The 27917-nt window shown below is 39.8% G+C and overlaps 2 protein-coding genes across 4 annotated transcripts in view; one reads left to right on the top strand and one right to left on the bottom strand.

Annotated features, from left to right (window-relative positions):
• PLCE1 (phospholipase C epsilon 1) overlaps positions 1-26264 on the top strand; it is a 334106-nt gene extending 307842 nt beyond the window's left edge. For both annotated transcript variants that reach the window (XM_034776200.1, XM_034776201.1), the window contains 8 exons: positions 9245-9506; positions 10274-10392; positions 13481-13609; positions 15925-16134; positions 17500-17661; positions 17884-18099; positions 24883-25095; positions 26146-26264. In XM_034776200.1, coding sequence (XP_034632091.1) covers positions 9245-9506; positions 10274-10392; positions 13481-13609; positions 15925-16134; positions 17500-17661; positions 17884-18099; positions 24883-25062 — 1278 coding nt within the window. In that variant the 3' untranslated portion in view covers positions 25063-25095; positions 26146-26264. The remainder of the gene's footprint in view (positions 1-9244; positions 9507-10273; positions 10393-13480; positions 13610-15924; positions 16135-17499; positions 17662-17883; positions 18100-24882; positions 25096-26145) is intronic.
• NOC3L (NOC3 like DNA replication regulator) overlaps positions 25130-27917 on the bottom strand; it is a 32390-nt gene continuing 29602 nt past the window's right edge. For both annotated transcript variants that reach the window (XR_004646499.1, XM_034776204.1), the window contains one exon: positions 25130-26504. The gene's annotated coding sequence lies outside the window, so the exon portion shown is untranslated. The remainder of the gene's footprint in view (positions 26505-27917) is intronic.

Genomic DNA, 27917 nt, shown 5'->3' with positions numbered 1-27917 from the left:
CCAATGCCAGGTGCCCCAGAGGGAATGAACAGAACAGGTAATCATCAAGTGATCCATCCCCTGTCGCCCATTCCCGGCTTCTGGCAAACAGGACATCATCCTTGCCCACCCTAGCTAATAGCCGTTGATGGACCTATCCTCCATGAACTTACCTAGTTCTTTTTTGAACTCTGTTATAGTCTTGGCCTTCACAACATGCTCTGGCAAAGAGTTCCATAGACTTACTGTACGTTCTGTGAAAAAATACTTCCTTTTGTTTGTTTTAAACCTTCAGCCTAATAATTTCATTTGGTGACCCCAGTTCCTGTGTTATGAGAAGGAGTAAATAACACTTCCTTAGTCGTCTCTTTTCCAAGCTGAAAAGTCCAGTTTTCTTATCTGTCCACATACAGCAGCCGTTCCATACCCCTAATCATTTTTGTTGCCCTTTTCTGAACCTTTTCCAATTCCAATATATCTTTTTTGAGATGGGGCAACCACATCTGCACGTATGGATTTATATAGAGGCAATATGATATTTTCTATCTTATTATCAATCCCTTTCTTAATGATTCTCAACATTCTGTTTTCTTTTTCGACTGCCGCTGCACATTGAGTGGATGTTTTCAGAGAACTCTCCACAATGACTCCAAGATCTCTTTCTTGAGTGGTAACAGATAATTTAGACCCCATCATTTTATATGTATAGTTGGGATTATGTTTTCCAATGTGCATTTCTTTGCATTTATCAACCTTCTATTTCATCTGCCATTTTGTTGCCCAGTCACCCAGTTTTGTGAGATCCTTTTGTAGCTCTTCGCAGTCTACCTGGGACTTAACTATCCTGAGTAATTTTGTATCATCTGCAAATTTTGCCACCTCACTGTTTACCCCTTTTTCCAGATCATTTATGAATACGTTGAATAGGACTGGTCCCAGTACAGACCCTTAGGGGACACCACTATTTACCTCTCCCTATTCTGAAAACTGACCATTTATTCCTTCCCTTTGTTTCCTATCCTTTAACTAGTTACCGATCCATGAGAGGACCTTCCCCCTTATCCCATGACAGCTTATCTGGGGACCTTGTCAAAGGCTTTCTGAAAATCTAAGTACACTATATCCACTGGATTCCCCCTGGTCCACATGCTTGTTGACCCCCTCAAAGAATTCTAGTAGATTGGTGAGGCATGATTTCCCTTTACAAAAAACATGTTGACCCTTCCCCAACAAATTATGTTCATCTATGTGTCTGATAAGTTTGTTCTTTACTATAGTTTCAAACAGTTTGTCCGGTACTGAAGTCAGGCTTACCAGCCTGTAATTGCTGGGATCACCTCTGGAGCCCTTTTTAAAAATTGGCATCACATTAGCTAGCCTCCAGTCATTTGGTACAGAATAATGACTTGTAATAACTAAGATCAGTATAACTAAAAGAAGTTACTGGGGGAGGGGGGAAATTCTCTAGTTTGTTTGTGCATTGACAGCACTGTTTATAGAGGCTTTCATTGTTTCCCCTTGTTGACGTGAGTGCTTACCCTAGGGTGCCTCTACATACCGAGACATGGCGATGCATGGGACTGCACCTTTCACACCCCTCTGGTGGCCACCTTCTCGGCTCTGATGACCAGTGTAATCTCTGGACTCTCTCACTGGGTCTTCTGTGGCTCAGCCCTTCACCCAAGTCACACAACAGTTCAGCTCCCTTCTGGGATTCAGTCCCGTTCCAGGGTTCAGCTGAAAAGCAGTTTTTTCACACCACCTGGGCTTAACTCTAAACAAAAAGGTCCTTCGCCCTCCTGTGCTCTCCCTCCATCAGGATAGTGTTGGGAGTCCAAATACGACTTAAAGTAGCCTTCTGCCCTTCTGCTTGTATCTCATTTCCTGGTATTCACAGACCCTAGATGGGGGTTTCTCTCCACTCTAGGGCCCCACCGTAGGAAGTAGCCCTGCTCCTGTAGCTATGCTTTCCGGTCAGAGACAATCCCAAATACTGGACCGTCTTTGAGGCCCTTCAGAGGGACAGGGAACTCTCCCTAGCTTCTCTCTCCTGGGTCCCTCCCCATCAACTGAACACCCTCAGCTCCTTATACAGCCTAGCTCTGCCTCCCAGGGGTCTCTGGTAATCGTGCTTCTTGCAGCTTCCCAGTCCTAGCCTGCTCCATTTTCAACCAGTCCAACCTGCTCTGTTACTCTTTTGGAACAGCAACCCCAGGACAACTATGGAATCATAGAAATGTAGGGCTGAAAAGGGCATCGAAGTCAGCAAGTCCAGTCCCTAGTGCTGAGGCAGGAAGTAAACCTGGATCATCCCTGAAAGGTGTTTGTCCAATGATGAGGATTCCATAGCCTCCCTTGGAAGCTTATTTCAGAACTTAACTACTCTTATAGTTAGTAAGTTTTTCCTAATATCTAACCTAAATCTCCCTTGTTGCCGATGAACCCTGTTGTTTCTTGTCCTACCTTCAGTGGACATGGAGAACAATTGGTCACATTCCTCTTTATAACAGCCCTTAACACATTTGAAGACTGTGATCAGGTCACCCCCTCAGTCTTCTTTCCCCAAGATTAAACATGCCCAGGTTTTTAACTTTCCGCATAGGTCAAGTTTTCTAAATCTTTTATCATTTTTGTTGCTCTTCTCTGGACTATTTTCCACATCTTTCTTCAAGTGTGACACCCAGACCTGGATACAGTACTACAGCTGAGGCCTCGCCAGTGCTCAGGAGAGTGGGATAATCACCTCCTACGTCTTATACTCCTGTTAACACACCCCAGAATATTAACCTTTTTCACAACTGCATCACATTAGTGACTCCTATTCAGTTTGTGATCCACTAAAACACCCTGATCCTTCTCAGCAGTGCTACCTCCTAGCCAGTTATTCCCCATGTTGGTGCTGTGCCTTTGATTTTTCCTTTCTAAGTGAGATACTTTGTACTTGTCTTTACTGAATGTCATCTTGTTGAATTCAGACCAGCTCTCCAATTTGTCACTGTCTTTTTGAATTATAATCGTGGCCTCCAAAGTGCTTCCAGCCCCTGCCTGTTTGGTGTCATCTGCAAATTTTATAAGCATCCTCTTCACTCCATTAACTAAGTCATTAATGAAAATATTGAATAGTACCAGACCCAGGACTGACCCATGGAGGACCCCTCTCAGTTTGACAGTGAACCATTGATAACTACTCTGAATACAGTCTTTCAACCAGCTGTGCACCCATCTTATAATCATTTCATCTAGACCACATTTCCCTAGTTTGTTTATGAGACTGTCATGTGGGACTTTGTCAAAAGCCTTACTACAATCAAGATATATCCACTAGGCCAATATTCCTGTCAAAGAAGGAAATTAGGTTGTTTTGGCATGCTTTCTTCTTGACAAATCCGTGCTGGCTATTCCATATGACCCTATTATCCTCTAGATAATGCTTACAAATTGATTGTTTAATAATTTGTTACAGTATCTTTCCATGTATTGAAGTTAGGCTGACTGCACCATAAGTCTCTGGGTCCTCTTTCTTCCCCTTTTCAAAGATAAGTACTATGTTTGTCCTTTTCCAGTCCTCTGGGATCTCACTCATCTTCCATGAGTTTCTCAAAGATAATCACTAACGGTTCCAGGATTGCTGCAGCTAGTTCCTCAAGTACTCTAGGATGAATTTCTTCAGGCCTTGCCACCTTGAATACATCTAACTTATCTAAATATTCTTTAACGTGTTCTTTCCCAATATTAATTGTGTTTAGTATCTGATCACCACCGTTTTAGTGAAGACTGAACAAAACAGGTGTTTAACCCTTCAGCCTTCTTGATATCATTTATTATTAGCTCTCCTTCCTTGCTAAGTAGAGGACATACACTTTCCTTAATCTTTTTCTTGCTTCTAATATATTGAAATAACCAGTATTTATTGCCTTTTATATCCCTTGCTAAATGTATCTTATTTTGTGCCTTAGCCTTTCTGATTTTATCCCTGCATGCTTGTGCTATTCTTTTGTACTCATCCTTAGCAATTTATACATTTTTCCACTTTTTGTAGAATTCATTTTTGATTTTCAGGTCATTGAAGAGCTCCTGAGGGAGCCATATTGTCCTCTTACTATTCTTCCTATCCTTTCTTTCACATACGGGTAGTTTGCAGTTGTGCTTTTAATACTGTCTCCTTGAGAAATTGCCAGCTCTTCTGAACTCCTATATCCCTTAGATCAGTGGTTCTCAACTAGGGGTCCGAGGCCCCCTAGAGGGCCGCAAGCAAGTTTCAGGGGGTCCTCCAGTGTTAGATTCGCTAGGGCCCAAGGCAGAAAGCCAAAGCCCCATCATGCAGGACTGCAGCCCAGGGCCCTGAGCCCCACCAACTGGGGCTGAAGCCAAAGCCTGAGGAACTTAGCTTCACAGCGCCCCCTGTGGTGTGAAGTCCTGGGCACTTGCCCTGCTTGCTACCCCTTAACACTGGCCCTGGGTTTTATATGCAGAAAAACAGTTGTTGTGGCACAGCTGGACTGTGCAGTTTTTATAGCATGTTGAGGGGGGGCCTTAGAAAGAAAAATTTTGAGTACTGCTGCCTTAGATGAGTTCCCAGGGGACATGGGACCTACCAGATTTCTGAGTTTTAGTCTGCTTTTTTGAAGTCTATTGTCCTTGTTCTGCTGCTTTCACTACTTGCTTTCATTAGAATCACAAAATTTATCATTTCATGATCCCTCTCACCCAAGTTGTCTTCAACCTTCAGATTCTCAACCAGTTCCTCCCCTATTGGTCAGAATCAAGTCCAAAATGGCTGTCCTCCTGGTTACTGCCTCCATTTTCTGAAACAAAAAGTTGTCCTAATACAGTCCAAAAACTTATTGTTATTGGAAATTTTGTGTTTTGACATATTACTTTTCCAACAAATGTCTGGGTAGTTAGCCCCACATTACTACTTGGTCTCTTGTTTTGGATATATCTGTTTATTCCAGAAATGCCTCATTTACCTCTGTGACGGGGTTCCCTCTCCACTCGTGGCACCTCCTGCTGGTCGCTCTGGGGATTAGCTTCGTCTCATGCTGTGCCCTCCTCAGCGGTCTCTCCACCCGTCATCTTCTCTTGTATGCAGTCTCTCTCACTCTCAGTGCTGCAACTTCTGGTCCGTGGCTTGGCCCTCCGACCAGGTCACTAAGTCCCTCCCTTTCCGGGGAAATCACAGTTTTTCTGGACCAGCTGTCTGGCGGGCATCTCTGACACCCTGAACTGTATCTGGTAAGGGAACCCAGGCCTACTCTCTACACTGGGTTCCAGCTCAGAGACCCTATAACATGCAGCCTGGGCCTGTACTGCCTTTGACCTTGCTGCTGTTTCCCTGGGCTTTTTCCTACCTAACTGGCTCCCCTTACCCTGAATTTGCCAACTTCTCTACTCCCTTCTCTCAGGGAGTTGGTGCAGCCTGCCTTCCTCCAGCCTCAAATACTCTTGTCCCCCTTTCCAGGGAGTGACTGCCCTTGCCTAGCCGCAGCCCTCCTCTCTAGCCAGCTACCTGCTTTTCTACAGGTCCCGTCCTGTTCCTGCCCAGATGAGCCCATTCCTCCTCCATTAGCTCCCTGCCTTGCAGCCTAATTAGTAGCTTGGGCCCATCTGGCCCCACCCAGCTCTTGCCAGGCCAGTGTAGTTGCACGCCCAATCACAACCTCCTGTTCCTGATCTGGTGGTCTATAATGGACACTAACATGACATCTCCCCTATTTTTCCCCTTTTATCTTTACCCATAGATTTTCAAGTGGTTTATCTCTCACCTCCTTCTGGACCTCAGAACAAATGGATATGTTTTTTTTATGTATATTGCAACACCGCCTCCCTTTTTATCCTGACTGCCAAGCGAACAAGCGGTATCCCTCTATACCAATACTGAAGTCATGAGACTTATCCCACCAGGTCAATTAAATCAGAATTTAGCTTATATACTAATACTTCTAGTTCTTCCCGTTTATTCCCCATACTCCTTGCATTTGTGTATAGAGATGTAGGATGTTGAACAGATTCCCCTACTGATTTTTCTCATGTTGCTCCTATGACCTTACTGTAATTTTCGATGTCTCTCCCTCCTTGCCCCCCCCCACATCTAGCCCTCTGCTGATCTGCCTGGACACCTGGCCCCTGGCTCCAGGGTCCCAATACTCCTCCATGGTTCCTATACCCAGGCACAGGCAACTGGGCAACAAAATAGCAGATTAAATTCAGTGTTGAGAAATGCAAAATAATATACATTAGAAAACATAATCCCAACTATGCATACAAAATGATGGGGTCTAAACTGTCTGATACCATTCAAGACACAGATCTTTGGGTCATCGTGGATAGTTGTCTGACATCTGCTCAACGTGCAGTGGCAGTCAAAAAAGCTAACAGAATATTAGAAACCATTAGGAAAGGGATAGATAATAAGACAAAATATATCATAATTCCACTATGTATGCCCACATCTTGAATGCTGCATGCAGTTCTGGTGGCCCCATCTCAAAAAAGATACATTAAAATTACAGCTGCCAAGCAATTAAAAAAATTAATCGTGCGATTAATCACAGTGTTCAACAATAATAAAATACCATTTATTTAATTATTTTGGGATGTTTTCTACATTTTCAAATATAGTGATTTCAGTTACAACACAGAATACAAAGTGTACAGTATTCACTTTATATTTACTTTCTGATTACAAGTATTTGCACTGTAAAAAACAAAAGAGCTTGTATTTTTCAATTCACCTAATACAAGTACTGTAGTGCAATTTCTTTATCATGAAAGTTGAACTTGAATTATGTACAAAAAAACTGCATTAAAAAATAAAACAATATAAAAATTTAGAGCCTGCAAGTCCACTTCTTGTTCAACCAGTCGCTCAAACAAGTTTGTTTACATTTGGAGGAGATAATGCTGCCCACTTCTTGTTCACAATGTCACCTGAAAGTGAGAACAGGCATTCTCCTGGCACTGTTGTAGCCAGTGTCACAAGAGATTTACGTGCCAGATGCTCTAAAGATTCACATGTCCCTTCATGCTTCAACCACCATTCCAGGGGACATGCGTCCATGCTGATGATGGGTTCCGCCCGATAACAATCCAAAGCAGTGCAGACTAACACATGCTCATTTTCATTAGCTGAATCAGATGCCACCAGCAGAAGGTTGCTCTTCTTTTTTGGTGGTTCGGATTCTATAGTTTCCACATCGGAGTGTTGCTCTTTTAAGACGTCTGAAAACATGCTCCACACCTCAGATTTTGGAAGACATTTCAGATTCTTAAACCTTGGGTCGAGTGCTGTAGCTATCTTTAGAAATCTCACATAGATACCTTCTTTGTGTTTTGTGAAATCTGCAGTGACAGTGTTCTTAAAATGAACAACACGTGCTAGGTCATCACTATAACTGCTATAACATGAAATATATGGCAGAATGCAGGTAAAATAGAGCAGGGGACATACAATTCTCCCCCCAAGAAGTTCAGTCACAAATTTAATGAACACATTTTTTTTTAACGAGCATCATCAGCATGGAAACATGTCCTGAAATGGTGGCCGAAGCATGAAGGGGCATACGAATGTTTCGCATATCTGGCACATAAATACCTTGCAGTGCCAGCTACAAAAGTGCCATGCAAATATCTGTTCTCACTTTCGGGTGACATTGCAAATAAGAAGAGGGCAGCATTATCTCCTATAAATGTTAACAAACTTGTTTGTCTTAGCGATTGGCTGAACAAGAAGTAGAACTGAGTGGACTTGTAGGCTCTGAAGTTTTGTTTGTGAGTGCAGTTCTGTAACAAACAAAACATCTACATTTGTAAGTTTCACTTTCATGATAAAGAGATTGAACTATAGTACTTGTTTGAGGTGAATTGAAAAATACTATTTCTTTTGTTTATCATTTTTACAGTGCAAATATTTGTAATAAAAAATAATATACACTTTGATTTCAATTACAACACAGAATACAATATATATGAAAATGTAGAAAAACATCCAAAATATTTAATACATTTCAATTGGTATTCTATTGTTTAACAGTGCGATTAAAACTGCAATTAATCATGATTAATTTTTTGAGTTAATCGCGTGAGTTAACTGCCTAATTAAAATTAAAATTAGAAAAAGTAGAGAAAGGCAACAAAAATTATTAGGGATATGGAACAGCTTCCATACGAGGAGAGATTAAAAAAATATGATAGAGGCTTATGGTTGTTAGTCAAAATAGTCAGGGATGCAACCCCATGTTCTGAGTGTCCCTAAACATCTGACTGCCAGAAGCTGGATGACCTCAGGGGATGGATCACTCAAGAATTGCTCTGTTCTGTTCATTCCCTCTGAAATATGGTGAGACCAGCCACAGTCAGAAGACAGGATACTGGGTAAGATGGACCATTGGTCTGACCCACTATCACCATTCATATGTTCTTAAGTTCCAATAACTCCCCCATTTTCCTGTCCCGTCACAGGCCTTTATAGCCCCACGTGTAGCCTGCCTCCTTTTAATCGGTTCAGTTCAGCCTACCTGCTCTGACACTGGGGAGCTGTGCCTGGTTTACTCACAGGGCCCACCTACTCTGTGACACCACTGTAGTGTCAGTTAGTGAGGCCCTGATCCTGAAAACATTACACTGGGGCTACTCACTTGAATAATGTTACACATATGCTTAGGTTTTTTCAGGGCTTCATTTCTCCCTTACTGAAAAGACTTTTATAAACATCAGTAGTAAATCTTTTTTAAAATAATATAATATAATGAGGACATATTATTTAAAGGATGTTCTGTCAGAAATTTGGATGTTTTTAAATTAGTCCCTTTGTGGAGATGTTTGAGAAAATGTATATGAGATTAACAGGAATCAAATGTATCCTAATTCTGAACATTTAGGGTCAAATTCTCTCATTTATCAGAGTAGCTCCATTGAAGTCAGTGGAGTTACTCTGATAAATGAGAGGAAAAATTGACCCTTATTATCTAGATTCCAAGTACAAGTACATTTTTTTGGATTAACCTTCAAATACTTCGAATTGTTACATTCATGATCTGTGTTCTATTTTTCAAATGAAAGATACACTAGCAAGTGTATTTGTTTTAAGCTGCTCTGTTTCTGAAATTACTATCTTGGCAATTCAGAATACTGAATCAGGGTTGTAATTAGATCAGCATGTTAACAAATTGTTCTTTGGAGTATGATAAATTTTATTTAACTTGAAAATGCAACATAAAAAAACCCAACCCACTAATTGGTTACTTTGTGTTCTCCTCTGCTTCAGATTGTGTCTGGACAAAATGTTTGTCCTAGCAACAGCACAGGAAGTCCATGCATTGAAGTTGATGTACTTGGCATGTCTTTGGATAGCTGCCATTTCCGCACAAAACCCATTCATCGCAATACTCTCAACCCCATGTGGAATGAACAGTTTCTCTACCGGGTTCACTTTGAGGATCTGGTCTTTCTTAGATTTGCAGTTGTTGAAAACAACAGCTCAGCTATAACTGCTCAAAGAATCATTCCACTAAAGGCTCTAAAAAGAGGTAAAATACAATTTGCACTAACTTTGTACATAGTGCCTAGATCCTGAATTATGACTGAGAGTGCTCAGCATCACTTAGTGGGATGTATTTAGTTCTGGGGCCATCTGTCTCAGATGTCAATTAGAGCATTTTCAGTGCTCGAGTTATGCTGTGCTGGCTACCCTTTGCCCCCAGAGGCCATTCCAGGAACTTGTGATAACTAGGGCAGAAAGATGTCCCACCCATGCCCCCTTTTCCATGGCTATGCTCGTTGCACCAATGGCTGGGAAAGGTGGGGAACAAAGTGTAGGGGTGCTACAGTAACTGTCACCTAGGATTTCCTCTACACCAGGAAATCCTCAAGAGAGGTGGTCAAGTTGGTCTCAGGGCTATCTTATGCCACTGTGGTAATACAGAGTAGTCTTAACATACTGGATGGTCTGGTCCATTATGTTCATTGCCCAGGATAAAAATAAATATTTTTATGCTGTTTAATACTTCTAATTTATTTTTTTGCTTTCATGAATGAATGTATTTTGTTCACAAAAGAAAGAATGACTTCGGTGGGAGTTAAGGGTATTCAGTCTCCTGAGGTACGCAAAACTTCATAGGATCATGCCCTTCCTGTTGCACAAAAAGGAATTTAAATTCAAATCATTACAGTGCTTTAATAGTTCAGGCACAGCAAAATCTTAGATGCTCAAGTTTTCAACTTTATAAATCATGTATTCCACTTTAACATAATATGCTTGACAAGTTTTCTCTGCCCCAATGACATATTGTTTTAGGGTATAGACATCTCCAGCTACGAAACCAACACAATGAAGCCTTAGAAATCTCAAGCTTATTCATAAACAGTCGGAGGATGGAAGAAAATCCCTCTGGGAATGTTGTGCCTACTTCTTTGGTAATTTGCTTTATGTGAATATCAAATATATTTGTTCATGTGTTTCAAACGACTAATAAACTGTTACAATACATCGGAGAGACAAGCTGGGTGAGATAATATCTTTTATTGAACCACTTTCTGTTGATGGAGACAAGCTTTCGAGCTACACAACTTGTATCTGTCTCTTCCATCAACAGAAGGTGGTCCAATAAAAGATATTATCTCACTCACCTTATCTCTCTCAGATCTTGGGACCAACCAGCTACAACACTGCATATTACAATACATAGACACTTAGGACCACTTTTTTAAACACTTGGGGCTTGTCTACACAAATATTTAGTTCTCGGCAAGTTGGAGTGTGAATCTACCCCGCACTAGCCTGCTGTGGACTAACTGTCTCTGTGGATCCTGCAGACATGCTTTAACCGTTAGTTAATGAGCTTTGATCTAGATCACATTACTAAACTGGTCATGTGTGTCAGCAGGGTAGATTCACACTCCAGACTGCCATGAACTAAATGTTCATGTAGACAAGCCTTGAGTGTTGCAGTGTTTAACTTCTAGGCACCCCACCACACAGTGAAATCCTCAGAACCAAGTTAAATGCCATATACAATCCATAGGGAGAGTTAGCTGCCTACCAATGGGATTCACAGAAGCCGGCAAGCTGAGTGGGGAGCCATCTAAGCCAGTCATTATGAAATGCTGAGAAGAGGATGTGGCTTGAGCCCAGCCCCTCATAGGTAGTTAGGTGCCAAACTCCAGGCTGGAGGGAGGTGCCCGTCTGCTCTCAGGATTCACAGCCACGAACCCTCTCCTGGACTTAGGGCTGACCTGGCTGAAGCACCTTTCTCACAAAAAACAAAAGGGGAGAGAGAGACATTCCAGCCCATGATAGGCAATAGGTGAGTGGTCAGGCCACTCACCTGTGATGTGGGGGGCCTCTTTTCAAAACCCTGCTCTGTCTGACTTGGAGCAGGGACTTGAACTTGTCTCCCATATCCCAGGTAACCACTAGGCTATAGAGTCAATTTCTGCCTCTCTAGCCCAGTGAATATTTAATTGTTTATACAAAATGGAGTAGCTTCAACAGGAAAAATGGAGAGTGACACACACACCCGCCCCCCGGTGGTTTGGGCACTCACTTGGGATGTCAGAGACCTGGGCTCAGGTCCCTGCTCTCAATCAAACAGAGTGGGGATTTGAAAACACATCTTCCACAGCCATGGTCAGTGCCATAGCTATTGGGTATTCTGGAGGGGACACACATTCCAGCCAGCCCCAAAAACTCCTAAACTGGTTATCCCAAACTGTCGTGTGTGGTCCAGTCTGGTAGGCATACTCCAAGACAACCTGCTGGATCAGAGCCCACTGGGGAGACAGTAAATAGTAAATTTGCACACACACACACAAAAAAAGGCATTTTTGGGCCACTGACACTATTCACAAATTCAGGTAGAATTCAGCAAATAATTTCGGCCCAAAAATTGATTTTCTTTTAAACAGTCAAAATGATTTGGTTTTATCCTTTTGAAACACTGTTTTATGTAGAAATTTAGCTATATTTATTAAAACAATTAGATATCAATTACTCATTCAGCTCTAGTCAGGATTTAGGTTTTGTGCTTGTTCTAGGAAACTTCACCAGCAGAAACACAGGCACCTACAGGGTCAAGTGACAGTTGAACAGGGCGTTTGGAGATCTCCTGGCACCCAAATGTTGGACTTTGCCACCTAAAGTGGCAGTTAGTTGTGCCAAGGTGATTCTGAAAAACACAGTAGGTGTCTATCTGCATCTTTAGGTGCCTAAATACCTTTGAAAATCTGGCCTTCGGGACATATCCATAGATTTCTCCTTATGTTATATCTTTAAGTAGCAATAATTTTAAGGCTATATACAGTTAAATGCCAAAAAGTTTAATCAGCTATATCAGTGATACTCAGACTTCAGTGGTTCAGGAGCCAAATTAGCGAGCAACATTACCCAAAAGAGCCACAGTAGTGTGAATTCATGGTCTCATTTACATTATTTACATTTATTCATAGTTAAACGGGAAATATTTAGTTTTATAATATATATAATGCTCAGAGCAAATAAGTTAATAACTTTAATCGGTTAATAACATAGTAAAAGCATCCTGCTTGGTTAATAATTAAATCACACCGTGTTTTAATATCATGTGCTGAAAAGAGCTGCAGGAGACGCATTAAAGAGCCACTTGTGACTCAGGGGTCTCAGTCTGAATATCACTGAGCTAGATCCTTGAGTCTGGTTGAGTCATATTCAGTGTTGGTCATAGGGGTGGGAGCAAAGTTGTCTGTCTAGTGTCTGTTTCCTTATACATGTATCATTAGCAGTTCAGTTGAGACCAAAAGTGATGTAAGTCAGAGACAATTGCTTCTGTCTCTGACACAATGAGATGGCTCTTTGCAGTGTTATAGCTGTGTTGGTCCCAGAATATTAGAGAGACAAGGTGCATGAAAAAAATGGGAAGCTGATAGACCTCTGTAATAGGAAAAGGGGCCTCAACAGGGGTATAATCTATATAAAGCAGCTCAGAGTGCTGGACTTCTTATTTTTTTATTTATTTGAAAATGTATTATTAATCCCATTGCTGATGCCTAATTATAATATGTCAAACAAAACGTATCTCCTGGCTATCCCATGTGGAACAGGCATCAGCAGAACAAAGGCTAATTAATAACCCACCAAGAGGATGTATATTATATATACATACTCATGGATTTTAAGGCTAGAAGGGGCCATTGTAATCAACTTGTCTGACCTTATTCATAAACCATAAAACTACACCCAGTAATTACTGCATTGAGCCTAATAACTTGTGGTTAACAGACATCCAGTAATGGAGAATCTAGCAGATCAAGGTGTTCCAATAGTTAATTACTCTGACTGTTAAACATTTGTGCCTGATTTCCAGTTTGAATTTTCCTAACTTCAACTTCCAGCCATCAGATCTTGTTATACCTCTGTCTGCTAGCTTGAAGAGCGTGTAGGAACTTATAGATTGTCTATGCATTTTCTGTGAGACCTATAAATAATATGCCTATATATCTGAAAAAATATTAACTGTCTTTTGAACAGTTGTTTAGCACAGAAGAGAAGAGAACTTCAACATTGTACAGGGTCACAATACATGGAATTCCAGGCCCTGAACCCTTTACTGTTTTTACTATAAGTGAAGGGACTACAGCAGCACAGCTTCTTCATCAAGTAAGTATGTTCACTTGCCCTATATAGAAGGTCACAAGAATCCATAGTAACCAGCTATGTGCTGGGCAGTATCTGACATTCCTACTTTTATTTGGAATCATTACATTTAATAAAATGGATGCATTAACAAATATATTTTTACCACTTTAAAGAGTAAGAGATTATTTTGTAAATCTTTTTGCTAAGGAATTAATTGAACAGCTAAGATATCAGTGAAGTTTTCCAAATCTTGATTTAGGTAATAATTCTTAATATATGAAATGCAATTCAGTAACAAAAATATATATAAAATTTAGTTTTCTTTTTGCAGTCCTGCTGTTTGAATTAATCAATATGACAAAAAATAATTAGCTAAAATTACAGGAGTCTACATTTTGTTACAAGAAGGAGCTGTATATGGTTAATTATTTAATGATAAATCAAAGTCCACATGACATACAGTTCTCATAACAAATCATTACTTTAATATTTTATCATATCCTAAGTTTCTTTTTGGTTTTATATATATTCAATGTCGCAGCTCCTCTAGTGGTTTTAATGACCATTGCGAAGTTCATTAGAAGAATTCCTCATTGCCATACTACGTTGGGCTGTGAATTAAACAAAGGGAGAGTTGGATTTGGTCAGTACTTAGAAGGAAAACAGGGTTCTTTGGTGACTGGTGATTCTGTAGTTGGTACTCTTCTTGAATCCGTGCTGAACCAAACCTGCAGCCTAGTGTAGAATGTAGTTTGCTGTTGGAGATGCTGTCTTTCAGATAAAATGCAAAACCGAGGTCAGGATCACCTGTAGTTATTAAATAACATGATGCTTTACCTACTATTAGAGGTGTTCTTGCTATATTACTATTTAGTACCTACTTAAATTTAGTTGAATTTGGCTTTATAGAAGACATATATGTAATTTGGGGTCTTTGAAAATTAATATTTTATTAATAAAAACATTTAAAATAACCAGAATTTTAGGAATTTAATATAAACTTTTCCAAATCACCTTGAACTGATCTTAGCATGCAGTTTTAAAAGACCCTTGTTACTCTGGTTTGTTGTTGCACAAAGCTGCCTAAAGCTGATTACTGTAGAGGAATCTTATATGAAAATGAAGCCCACATCAAGGGTGATGACATTGCAGTGTTAGGACATGGCAGAATGACTCAAATCCCAGTCTAAGGGAAGAAAGTGCAGTGTCCTGAAACTGCCACAATACCTGTGCAATTATACCTACCTATCTCATAGAACTGGAAGGGACCTTGAAAGGTCATCAAGTCCAGCCCCCTGCCTTCACTAGCAGGACCAAGTACTGATTTTTGCCCCAGATCCCTAAGTGACCCCCTCAAGGATTGAACTCACAACCCTGGGTTTAGCAGGCCAATGCTCAAACCACTGAGCAATTATGAACCAACTGAATGCTGTTGTCAACATAAGACCAATTTTTCTGCAACTCTCTGATGATCATTATAATTAGGAATCAGCTAAAATGAGGAATAATCTGAATCTTTGTGCAAAATTCAGACTGAGCCATGGTTTGAAAAGTTTTGGTTACCATACTTCCAGGATCCACCAGGAGCAGACAGGCCGAATACCACAAGACAGATGGTTCTTGAGGTATTTCTGATCTAGCCAGAAAAAATTTAATGAGAATGTCCAATCTACCCTTCAAATCCCTTCCTCACAGCATTTTCTGTCAGGGGTACTGTAGGCTATTAACTGTGATCGGGCCAGTTTGAGATAATACTGTATACTGTGAATCACTTCTGAGCAACAGCTGAACATGAAGTTAAAGCTGGATAATGACAACGTTTTTTCTCTCGTGCTGAAGATCTGTTTGGACACCATATTACCTATCACTATTTTAATGTCTGGGCACACAAAGATGAGAAAGCTTTTTGAACAGTGGGTTAGGCTGGTTGCCCTTGCATGTACACTTTTCTGTTTAATTCTTTGAATATTCTAGAAATACAGAGTAAATGTTAAAGGCCTTAGTTCATGAGTAGAAAAACCTAAAACTGATTAACTCAACAGGGGTTGTTATTTCAGCAGTGGGAAAATACTGTACTGTCCTGAGTTTATGAATAAATTGACCAGCCAAACTGGACAGACATAAATTCAAATAGTATTGCCTTGTCTGGAATAGTTGAACTGTTTGGGTAATCTAAAGATTAGTTATGAGTAGCAGATCAGAAATACTTGTCTACACCACCAGAATTAAATAATTGATCATAGCTTTTCGTATACACATTCATTCATAGCTACTAAACAAGCACTGTTTATGTCTAGCATTCTAATAGTTGTATATATGTTGTGGTTCTTTCTCAGATTTTGGCTACCACAAAAAGCACCGAATCACGTGCTCCAGATTATATTCTGATGGAGGAAAAATGTTTTATATCTAAAGAAAAGACTGAGTGCAGGAAACCACCATTCCAGAGAGTGATTGGCCCTGAGGAAGGGCTAGTACAGCTTTTGAACAGCTGGTTCCCAGAAGAAGGATATGTTGGAAGGATTATCTTTAAAACCCAAGAGGAAGTAAGTTTGTTCTGGAAAAACTGTCATTTACATACATAGCTAAAAATAATGATCACAAGAGGGACAATACGAGCATCACATTTGGTTTGCTAACTGGAAGTTAAATCTTATTGACACACACAGCATTAACAGAGGACAGCTGAGCATTGTCAAGTTTTATGCACTTATCATTTAGTATACCTGTGCAAAGACAGATACACTTTCACACAGCCCTGTTGATCGCTGAAATGCATCATCGTTATTTAGTATTTGTATAAATCAGAATCAGGCCATTATTGTACTGGGCACTGTACAAAAAAAATACAGTCCCTGCTCCCAAGTTTAGATTTTTAATAGTGATTAGATATGAAAGCATGTCAAATGTAAGGTTATAGCACTAGATAGTAATTATTAGCAAGAGTATACTACGGAGACAGCAAGGCTTTTTCTTATTTAAATTGATAATTACCTTTAGATAAAGAACCTCAGCAACTGAGAGGATGGGGAAGGTGTTGTCAGTGACAAAATGGGGGAAGAGGCAGGGTTCTAGAAGGAAGTCGGTTTTAGCTGCTGTCAGTCAGGACATCCATGAGATGTCTTCAAATCCAGGGATTCGGGTGCAGGGAGAAGAGTCAGAAGTAGAAAGGTACCTAATGAAATGACCTGGTTTTCAGGAGTGCTGGCACTTAAAACTCTGTTCAGCACTCAGTGACAATTATTTCGTTTGAATATATGTGTGTGTGTGTACATATCCATTTGTATATTTAGAGAAACACGTATACACAACATTTATGAAAGTTTATTTAACTCTTGGGATGTTTGAGAATGAAAAGTTCTGTCAGTGCAAATTTTATTTGATAAATTTGCAGAGAAATATTTTTTATCCCTTTATTATTCCTACAGTTCTTCTGTTGCAGCTTGAGTTTTGTAAAATCTTTATTGCACATCTTTTTTCCTAGCCTCCAATCCAGTCTTATTTTGGTGCATTTACTTCATCATCCACAAAGCAAAAGGTTACCAGGTCTGCATTTGCTTGGGGGAAACAAGTGTATGCTTATTCAGTTGAAAGTATTATTTTGAGTTTTGTGTAAGGAGCTAGGTACACTGAATTAATGCACGAGCCCTTTGCTTCGGAAAACACAGGTCAAAATTCATCTTAAAACTAAAAACTAGTGTGAAGGTTTAGTTTTAGTCTTCATGGGACACTAGTCACCATCAAAACCCCTTTACAATTTGGCACAAATCCAGAGGTGGCAGTCTGTTCTAGGCAGTGGAAGTGCATTAACATTCCCATTAGGTGACATAAGACCCTTTTAAAAATCCAACCTTTAGGTCACTTTTCTCAACTAAATACATTTTTTGTTTTCTCTTTACATTTTTCCACAGAATTTGAATGGGAGAAACATTTTTCAAGAAGAGAAAGAAGATGCAAACATTAGCTCTGAAGATGATAGTTTCTTTGTTCAAGTGCATGATGTTTCCCCAGAGCAGCCTCGCACTGTCATCAAAGCTCCCCGCTTTAGCACAGCACAGGATGTAATACAACAGGTAGAAAGCCTTTCTTTCAGTGTTTTCCTGTTTCCACTCAGTAAGTTCCCTATTCATTTGTTAGAGGTGGGCTCATACAAGAAATGTTAACTGAGTTTTGTTCTCAGTTAATGGGACAGCAAAGAAGCTCTTTGCTTCTGCCAATTTGGACTAAGCATCTACTCAGTAAACATAGAGGGGTATTATGTCTTTACTTTGCCCTTTTTTTTTTTTTTTAAACAGACTCTTTGCAAAGCCAAGTATTCCTACAGCATTCTGAGTAATCCCAACCCAAATGACTATGTGCTCTTGGAGGAGGTGACGAAAGAGCTAGCGAACAAAAAGTCAACATCTAAGCCATCACAGAGAATTCTCTCTGACCAAGAGTGTGTGTTTCAGGCTCAGAGCAAGTGGAAGGGAGCAGGGAAGTTTATCCTTAAACTTAAAGAACAGGTTCACGTAAGTGATTGAAAACGCTTTTGTTGGTTTTAAAAATGTTTGATCAAATATTTGGCATGGCAAATGAAAACATATTCCTTGACAAGAACATATATAAGAATGGCTATACTGGGTCAGACCAAAGGTCCATTTAGCCCAGTATCCTGTCTTCTGACAGTGGCCACTGCCAGGTGCCCCAGAGGGAATGAAAAGAACAGGTAATCATCAAGTGATTTGTTGTTCATTCCCAGCTTCTGGCAAACAGAGGGTAGGGACTCTACCCTTGCCCATCCTGGCTAATAGCCATTGATAGACATATCCTTCATGAATTTATCTAGTTCTTTTTTAAACTCTGTTATAGTCTTGGTCTTCACAACATCCTCTGGCAAGGAGTTCCACAGGTTGACTGTGTGTTGTGTTAAAAAATACTTCCTTTTGTTTGTTTTAACCTGTTGCCTATTAAGTTCATTTGGTGGCCCCTAGTTCTTCTTTTATGAGGAGTAAATAACACTTCCTTATTTACTTTCTCCACACCAGTCATGATTTTATAGACGTCAATCATATCCCCCCCCCCAGTCGTCTCTTTTCCAAAATGAAAAGTCCTAGTCTTCTTATCTCTCCACATATGGCAGCCATTCCATACCCCTAATCATTTTTGTTGCCCTTTTCCGAACCTTTTCCAAGTCTAATATATCTTTTTGAGATGGGGCGACCACATCTGCAAGCAGTATTCAAGATGTGGGCATACCATGGATTTATACAGAAGCAATATGATATTTTCTGTCTTATTATCCATCCCTTTCTTAATGATTCCCAACATTCTGTTTTCTTTTTTGACTGCCGCTTCACATTGAGTGGATGTTTTCAGAGAACTGTCCACAATGACTCCAAGATCTCTTTCTTGAGTGGTAACAGCTAATTTAGACCCCATCATTTTATATGTGTAGTTGGGATTATGTTTTCCAATGTGCATTTCTTTGCATTTCTCAACCTTGAATTTCATCTGCCATTTGTTGCTAAGTCACCCATTTTTGTGAGATCCTTGTGTAGCTCTTCGCAGTCTGCCTGGGACTTAACTATCTTGAGTAGTTTTGTATCATCTGCAGATTTTACCCCCTTTTCCAGATCATTTATGAATATGTTGAATAGGACATATTCAACAGTGGGTCCTGGGGGACACCACTATTTACTGCTCTCCATTCTGAAAACTGACCATTTATTCCTATCCTTTAACCAGTTACCAATCTATGAGAGAACCTTCCCTCTGATCCCATGACTGCTTATTTTGCTTAAAAGCCTTTTGTGAGGGATCTTGTCAAAGGCTTTCTGAAAATCTAAATCCACTGGATCCCCCTTGTCCACATGCTTGTTGACCCCCTCAAAGAATTCTAGTAGATTGGTGAGGCATGATTTCCCTTTACAAAAATCATGTTGACTATTCCCCAACAAATTATGTTCATCTATGTGTCTGACAATTTTGTTCTTTACTATAGTTTCAATCAGTTTGCCTGGTAGTGGTCAGGCTTACTGGCCTGTAATTGCAGGGGTCATCTCTGGAACTCTTTTTAAAAATTGGCATCACATTAGCTATCCTCCAGTCTTTTGTTACAGAAGCTAATTTAAACAATAGATTACAGATGACAGTTAGTAGTCCTGCAATTTCACATTTGAATTCCTTCAGAATGCCATCTGGTCCCGGTGACTTATTACTATTTAGTTTATCAATTTGTTCCAAAACCTCCTCTAATGAAACCTCAATCTGGGACAATTCCTCAGATTTGTCACCTAAAAAGAATGGCTCAGGTTTGGGAATCTCCTTCACATCCTCAACCATGAAGACCAATGGAAAGAATTAATTTCATTTTTCTGCAATGGCCTTATCCTCCTTGATTGCTCTTTTAGCATCTAGATTGTCCAGTGGCCCACTGGTTGTTTAGCAGGCTTCCGGCATCTGATGTACTTAAAAAAAAATTTATTACTTTTTGAGTCTTTGGCTAGCTGTTCTTCAAATTCTTTTTTGGCCTTCCTAATTATATTTTTACACTTCATTTGCCAGAGTTTATGCTCCTTTCTATTTTCTCCATTAGCATTTAACTTCTACTTTTTAAAGGATGCCTTTTTGCCTCTCACTGCTTCTTTTGGTGGCTCTTTTTTTTTATTCTGTTTTTTAATTTGGGGTATACATTTAAATTGAGCCTCTATTATGGTGTCTTTAACGTTTCCATGCAGCTTGCAAGGATTTTACTTTTGGTGCTGTATCTTTTAATTTCTGTTTAACTAACCTCCTTTTTGTGTAGTTCCCCTTTCTGAACTTAAATGCTTTCCCCACCACTGGGATGTTAAATTTAATTATATTATGGTCACTATTACCACGCGGTCCAGCTATATTCACCTCTTGGACCTGATCCTGTGTTCCACTTAGGACTAAATCACAAATTGCTTCTCTGACAAGGGGCTAGAGAGTGTTTTTTTTTTAATTTTAAAATGAAAGTGCTAAGTTGATTCCACTTCATTTTTGTACCAAGTATGGTCAAATAAGAAGAACCCACCACACACACAAACTCCAAAATGCCAGATCTCTGACAATTCTCAACTAGAGACAAGGTGGGTGAGAATGGATGCACTGCAAGAGTCAGAGGAACATTTTAGGCTGGATGTAGCATAAAGCTTCTTTGCAACATAACAGTAAATTCCTGCTGTGCCATGCTTTCATAGCCAAGTGGAACTACACTCTTTTGTGCATATACTACTACTGGTGAGCTAATCTCAGGTCTGATCCTGCTAGAGGCTGAGGATTATATCCACAAAGGCTTAGGCTCAGCAATGCAGTGTCTTGTCTTTAGGTGCCCTGCCGTCCAGTGGAATCCTCAGCCCAGAGTTAGATGCCCTGACTCCCTATACAATGCACAGGGAGAGAGAGATGCATCAAAAGGATGGAATTCACAAAGCCAGAAAACAGAGCAGGAAGCCAACAAACTAGCCAGTAGGAAATGCCAAGAGGGACATGGCCTAATCCCTGCTCCTCAAAGGGGCTTAGGTACCTAACTCTGGGCTGGAGGGGGGGGGGCCCGAATTCTCAATGCACAAGCCATGAACCTTGTCCTGCAGTGAGATACCTAAACCAGGTCAACCCTTTCTCACACAAATTGGACACCACACCCTTATACCCAGCAGTTAGAGCCAGTTCAAATCCTCACTCTGCCTGTGAACCCAGGTCTCCCCCTCTGAGGTGAATGCCTTAACTACTGGGCTGTAGGGTATTCTGGATGAAAGTTTAAGCTGTTCCACTTTGCTCCAATTAATATTTTATATATGGACTGGAACCTGGGTCTCCTAAGAGACAGCCCAAATCACTGGGCTAGAGAGTCAATTTTTACTCTCAGGCCCAATGAATATTTACATATTTTATACAAAGTGAAACAGCTTCATCAAGAGACCAATCCCAGAATACCCCAGGGGTTAGGGCACTCATCTTGGAGGTAGACCTAGGTTCAACTGCCTCTTTCACATCCAGGTGAGTGCTCTAACCACTGGACTATTGGCTACTAAGGGAAAAGGAAGTGCCCCGATCTGGTAGGCATGCTGCCTTGGAGCACACCTGCTGTAATGGGTGAGATAGATTGAGGGAGAGGGATGCTTAGTCTTAGAATCCTGCCAAGCTTGGGTGGCTATGCACATGTCCATGGATGAGGTGGCAGCTGAGCTGGGTTTTGAGGATCTAAATTTTTGAGATACACCTGAGTGCTCCCACCATTCATGTCATTGTTTTATTTACCCAGCTGGGAGGTTGACATAAGGTCAGTCACTAAAAGACAGCAGCAGAGAGCAAAATGCTATTTTCCCACTAATTTATTTAATCTAATAGATACCTGTTGTGGATTCCAGGTGCAGTACACACCAGTGAGGGTTGTCACTACTTGTCTTGCAACTCTGGGCATCTTACAATACTTTGCTCCTGTAGCTCCCAGCCTGGGATACTCACAACCAGCCTACAAGCATGCAGGTCACACCCTGAAGTCTGTGTGTGCTAGACAGCCCTGGTACAGCAGCTCTGATCCCACCAGCCTGTCTACAACCCCATGCTCGTTTCCATCTGCCTCGGTTACAAACAGCAAGGTGACCCCTGAATTTCTCCAAAACCATGCGCTCTGCAATGTCCAGTCCATTCCTGGACAGTTCAGAGAAGTAATGTGGTTTCTTTGTTCAAGACACACAAGCATACCACATTATTAACTTGCGTAAATACACCCCTCTAAACAGCGCAGTAAGTTGGTTTACAGTAAAAAATAAAAACCTCTGTTCTGTTAATAAATTTAAGTGATGCCAAGTAAAAGGAATAAAGTTAGAGTTGCAAGCAAATAAAAGTGAAAACATTTATCTAAACCTTAATCTAGCAAGGTACAGGCTTTGTTCAAGATGGTTCCTCTTACCAATCTTCCTTCTTCTCAGCCATGGCTGACTTTCCCTCAATCAGGACCTTCCAGAGAAGCACAAGGAGCTGGCTTTCCTTATCTTCCTGGATTGAAAGATCTTTGCCTAAGCAGGTTTCTTACCTATATTTAGTTTCCGGAGACTTCAACCACAGTTTGGCTGAAAAATCCATCTTTCTCAGCTTGCTAGAGCTCTGTTCCCTTGTGTCTGTCTAGTGAAGGATGCCAAAAATGGCTTCTTTCTTTGCTTATATCTTCCAAAGCTCAGTAACTTAGTTTCAGAAGGCAGGATGACCTCATGCTATTCTTCCCTTCTCATGGGCTTCCCATCCTGCTGCATGTAAATGAACCTTCCATTCTTTTGATTCCACATACAATCATAATTAACATAGAAGACAGGTAAGTAACTGCCTTTTCTCCTGTCTCGGAGGGAATCTGTTTCTCCTCGTTGGCCACAGACTTTAAAATGTAGTAATATTACGTAAGTATCCATATTTCCTCAGATAGTGTTAATACATACATTTCACAATAATATTGTCACATTAGTTTTCTGCACACTTTTAGAATACAGTAATATTGTATACAATCAGTTGATTCATTTGCTTATCACTTGAGGTTCAGTCCCTGCCCTTCTGCTCCCCCTCCCCCATCCCCACCTTTATAGACCAGTAAACCATTGTAATGTATTCTTCTGAAGGTTACCCCACAAAGTAGTTTATTCTAGCTGTAAGGAAGGCAACATGAAGTCTGGTGGTGAAGTACACTACATTCTGTTTCTCCCCTCATTTGTTAGCTTAATAGCTTTCTTTACCTAATATGTAAAAATGGATCTGCATTGTCTTCATCTGAAGATTGGGCTGGACAGAGACTATAACAACACCTAAGGCAGACCTATTTAACCAACGCCGCCTGACATGCTGGGTTTAAGCACACTTTAGTCATAATTCTAGCATACATTCATAACTCTTAATACCCACTGTGTATATACATCACAAGAATATTAATGATGAGTTATTAGTTTTCAGATGATACCTCAAAGGCATATTTTGTGCAAAGATTATTACAGTAGTGTGTAGGGCGTGAATACAGGGGTGCTTAGTATTTTTGGTTTTTCAACTGAAAAATTCCCAGGTTTTACAAAAGCTATTTAATCAGTTTTTAAGCTATTTTCACCCAAAGTCTGAACTGCTTAAGTACATGAAAATACTGATTATATGAAGAAAATTCACTACATTACATCAGGTAAATATTTATTGTTAATAAATTAGTCTAAGTAACGCAACATAGTGGAAGTTACACACACATGGACGCACATGTACCCTGGTGCTCAGCTCCTAAAACAAAGCACTGGAACTCCGCAGACCCTGAACCAGGGGAGATGGTGGCTTGGTAACCCAGGTTAGTGCTGACCACTCCCCAAAGGGGGGAAAGGGGCAGGTTACTAAATTGCTTTCTCGCCTTCCAGAGTGGGAAGCTAATTCAGAAGTAATCTTACTTTTCTCTATATGCTGCCTTTTTTCCCCCCGTCCTCCTATCCCCCTGTATTACCCAGAAAACTGTGAAGTAAATTTTTTGCACCAATTTTGGTAATAAACACCTAGAAAATTTTAAACAAAGTTAAAACCCATCAGTTACATTAAGAAAAACCTTTCGGCAGGCAGCCTTGGCCCTACTTCACATCATACAACTCCTGCTACAATACCTAGAAATCTTAACCTTTCCGGACTATCTGTCTTAGTTCTCCAATTCTAATTCTTGTAACTCTGCATCCCCATCTCCCTGCTGTATTACCATGGGCTAAGTACAATTTCAAATAATAGGTGTACAGATCTCTGTGAACTGCTGTCATTTTGTTGCCTTTATTCCCAGCCAGCGGAAAAGTAGCTGGGCTGCTGTGGCTGGAGTTCTTTACGCTTGTGAAGTAGCAGGGAGAAACTGCACATTAAATGCAGAATTGAACCACTTAATACTTCTACCAATTGGCGTTGTATCTATGGCAGGGGAGAATATAGTTCCTTTTCCCCAAAAGAGATGTTGCTTCTTTAGCATTGCATTTATAGGAAGTACATTGTGAATACAGTTTATCTACTTATTCATGACAGACACACTATAGATATCTAGGCAGCAGACTTGCTAAGGCTTAAGGCCATATTTAGTAACTTTCTAGTTCTGCAGTTTTAAAATAATTTTTGATGTGAGATAGTCAGGACACTTCTTTTATGAACCTGACACAGGGAAGATTTGAAAAATGCTGCTACTTGCTCTCACATGAAAGCCAAACCATATTTCAAACCTCAATGTATCAGTGAGCTGACACGTTCTTGTAATTTAACTGTTTCTGATGTCTGTGGGGGGTTTTTTGTTTGTTTTACAGGCAGCACGAGATGATAAAAGAAAAGGCATTTCATTTGCCAGTGAACTTAAGAAATTAACCAAGTCAAGTAAACAGTATCGTGGCTTCACATCATCACCTTTGCAGAGCTCACCAGACAATACCCAGACTAAAGAGGAAAAATCTGCAGGCAGTTTGACATTTAGTGACAATATGGAATAACATCCATAAATGCCAGCAGTATGTTCTATGCAGGTATGACGTGTGCTCCTTGTTTCTAAACCATACACTCTCTTGATTTTTCAAGGTACAATTTATCATTTTTTTTTTTTCAAAAGTGTGCTTGGTAAACCATAGTGAAGTACAACAAGCAGCCAGAATAGTTCATGAAAATGCTCTACGCTTTTAGGTTATAACTCTGTACTGGCACAAACCTATACACAGGCAGTCCAATGAAAGCCTAAAGATAAATGCAAATCTAAATACTGTGAAAATTGCTAGGAACATAGGAGTTTTACTTTGCCTACTATGCCTGCATCGTCCTAGGGTCCATCACAGCAGGTAACCTGACAATGGCCAGTCCTTTTAAAAGACTCTTAGAATGTAACTTGGCTTCAACATACACTGTGACAGTGAGTTCCACCGGTAATGCAGTGTGCTAACTGGTACTTCCACACAGGCTCTTAATTAAGAGATGCCGTCATTTTGTGTTATGGGACAGCTGAACTTTACTAAACATTAATTTATAATCAGTTTAAAAAATATGATCTCTTACTCCTCTCTCCATACATAAACTCTTTTTAAATCTCTGTATAGAAATACTTGTGGCAGAGTGTCTAAGAATTTTATTTTGTCCCTTTCTCAATCTTTTAAATTTCTTCTAGCTTGCTTGAGCTAAAGTGACAAAACCAAATGCAGAATCCAAGGTGACAGTGTACCATTTATGTATATGACAGATGATAGGTCCAGACACATTACTATTAGCACTGGGCCTACACTAACTCCAAAAGATGTTTTCTGAAAGGTCCCAGCTACTTAACATGGAAGAAAATCTTGCCCAAACAATTCTTAATAATCCCATATCACATGGAGCAGTGATACATTTCTGTATTTCCTTTCCACTCATTCTCAATGATCAAGATACTATTTATATCTACTGTGTCACTTCATCAGAATTCAAGTAATAAGGCTGCCAATAATATTTTGTTACAAAATTCCTTAAAAATGTATTTCATGGTATGCAGGCACCCATCTATACTCTTGTATTTGAATTTAAATGCTATCATCATCTCTTCCCCTTTCCAGGTGACTTTAAAGGCCTTAAAATGGCAAAGGCAAAAAGCTCTTCTGAGGCTGACAAAAACACAGGGAGATAGAAGAAATATGACAATCTTTCTCCACATAGCCTTGCATTTACTTGATAACTGGAACCAACATCACGGATTCCTGATTTAAGATATCTTTCTGCATTCTCCATGAAGGAAACTGCTGAGGCCTAAACTATTCAGCACTAGCTTGGCCTATTCCAGACTGTGCTTCTTGGTGACAGATACAGATCTAGTAATGCTGAGTGGGATGTTACAGTTTCTAATGTTTGGAAAGACGCTTGCCAGCATTTGAAAGAGAGATTCCTTTCTTCCCAAATATCTTCACATCTGCAAAATCTGGAGAGGAAGATTAAGCAGACTTCTTAAATTGTACTTTGTAAACAGAAACATGTCTTTTTTAATAAACAAAAGATATAACTAATTGCTTTAAGGAAAGAGAATTAGAACTAGACTGTTCTGTGTATTGTATGAAAATAATGCACCTTTAATGGTTCCTGTTAAACACTGTTAGGTGATTGTAAAAAGATTTACATAGACTTTAACTTTCTTGGCACCACAGATTTAATTTTGATGATAAACCATAAATAACTATGGTAAACGTTTTGAGTATATCTACTTTCACAAAATAATCATGTACAAACAGCTAAATACACCTAATTGATAGTGATATTTTTGACAAGGAACAACATTTTCTTCGTTCAAATTCTAGTTTTCCAGGCTTGTGTTTCAAGTAAGAATGATTATTTATTTTCATGTTCCAAGGTATGTGTCACTGTGTAATATATTTATCATACCGTACTTTTTAAAAACTGCAGCTTCATCTTTTTTGGTTTTGGGGAAAAAATAGTAATTATTTTCTGTTGAAAAGAAACATTCAGAAAATAACTATTTGAAGCATACAATTGCTTAAAGTTTCAATTGTGAAGTCTCAACATTAGTGTGTGTTAGAGAATGGAAAATATTATCGGCATCTAAATATTTTTTATAAATGAGAAAATAATTTCTGCTTATATCCAGAGTGTGTAAAGAACCCAGGCTACTCCATTTATTTTCCAATATAAACCTTGACTTGTTTATGTAGAAGCACTGCTGTAAAGTTTTGTATATGTCTGAAATCATGATTTTTTTAAGAAGTTAGTTATAACTGTATCATATTCTTCAGTGTTAGTAAAAAGCAGTTCATACTGACTTATACAAAGTAAGAGCACAACTGAAACTGCTGAGGTCAATCATTCTTCTAATGTCCATACATAAGAACCTTCTCTAAACTGTTCAGCACAAGCTTTGGCTACACTTCAGACCATATGACTGATGCAGGGATTGCTGTAAATGAATAAATCAAGAAATGGCAAATCGGTTAACTAAGTTCATAGGACAGTAAGAGAAGCAAGGCTCTATTAAACAATCTGAAGTTGAATGAACTGTAGGGAGATGATTCAAGCAGTCTGATTTGCTAATATAAAGGGTATTAATTCTCTGTGCTGGAGGGTCTATATCCCCGGAAATGCCCTCTAGCCCAAAAAGCTGCTGTTTCTAAAGAGGAGAATACAGAAAGAAGTTAGAAAGCAACTATCACCTTGTTGTGTGCAGGAAGTGCCCTCTTCAGGCTGATTCCAACATCAGAAAAAAAATTAAACTACACATTCAAAAAACTCCCTTACTGAGGCATACCTAGTACTCATTACTGAACCCATGAACTTATTTTGAAATTCACCTATTTTAAAAATAGTAACCATATCAGCTGTCCAT

The sequence above is a fragment of the Trachemys scripta genome, chromosome 7 (assembly GCF_013100865.1).
Source record: "Trachemys scripta elegans isolate TJP31775 chromosome 7, CAS_Tse_1.0, whole genome shotgun sequence".
Lineage (NCBI taxonomy): Eukaryota > Metazoa > Chordata > Testudines > Emydidae > Trachemys > Trachemys scripta.
The sequence above is the reverse complement of the archived record's forward strand: the minus strand, read 5'-3'. Positions and strand labels throughout refer to the sequence as shown.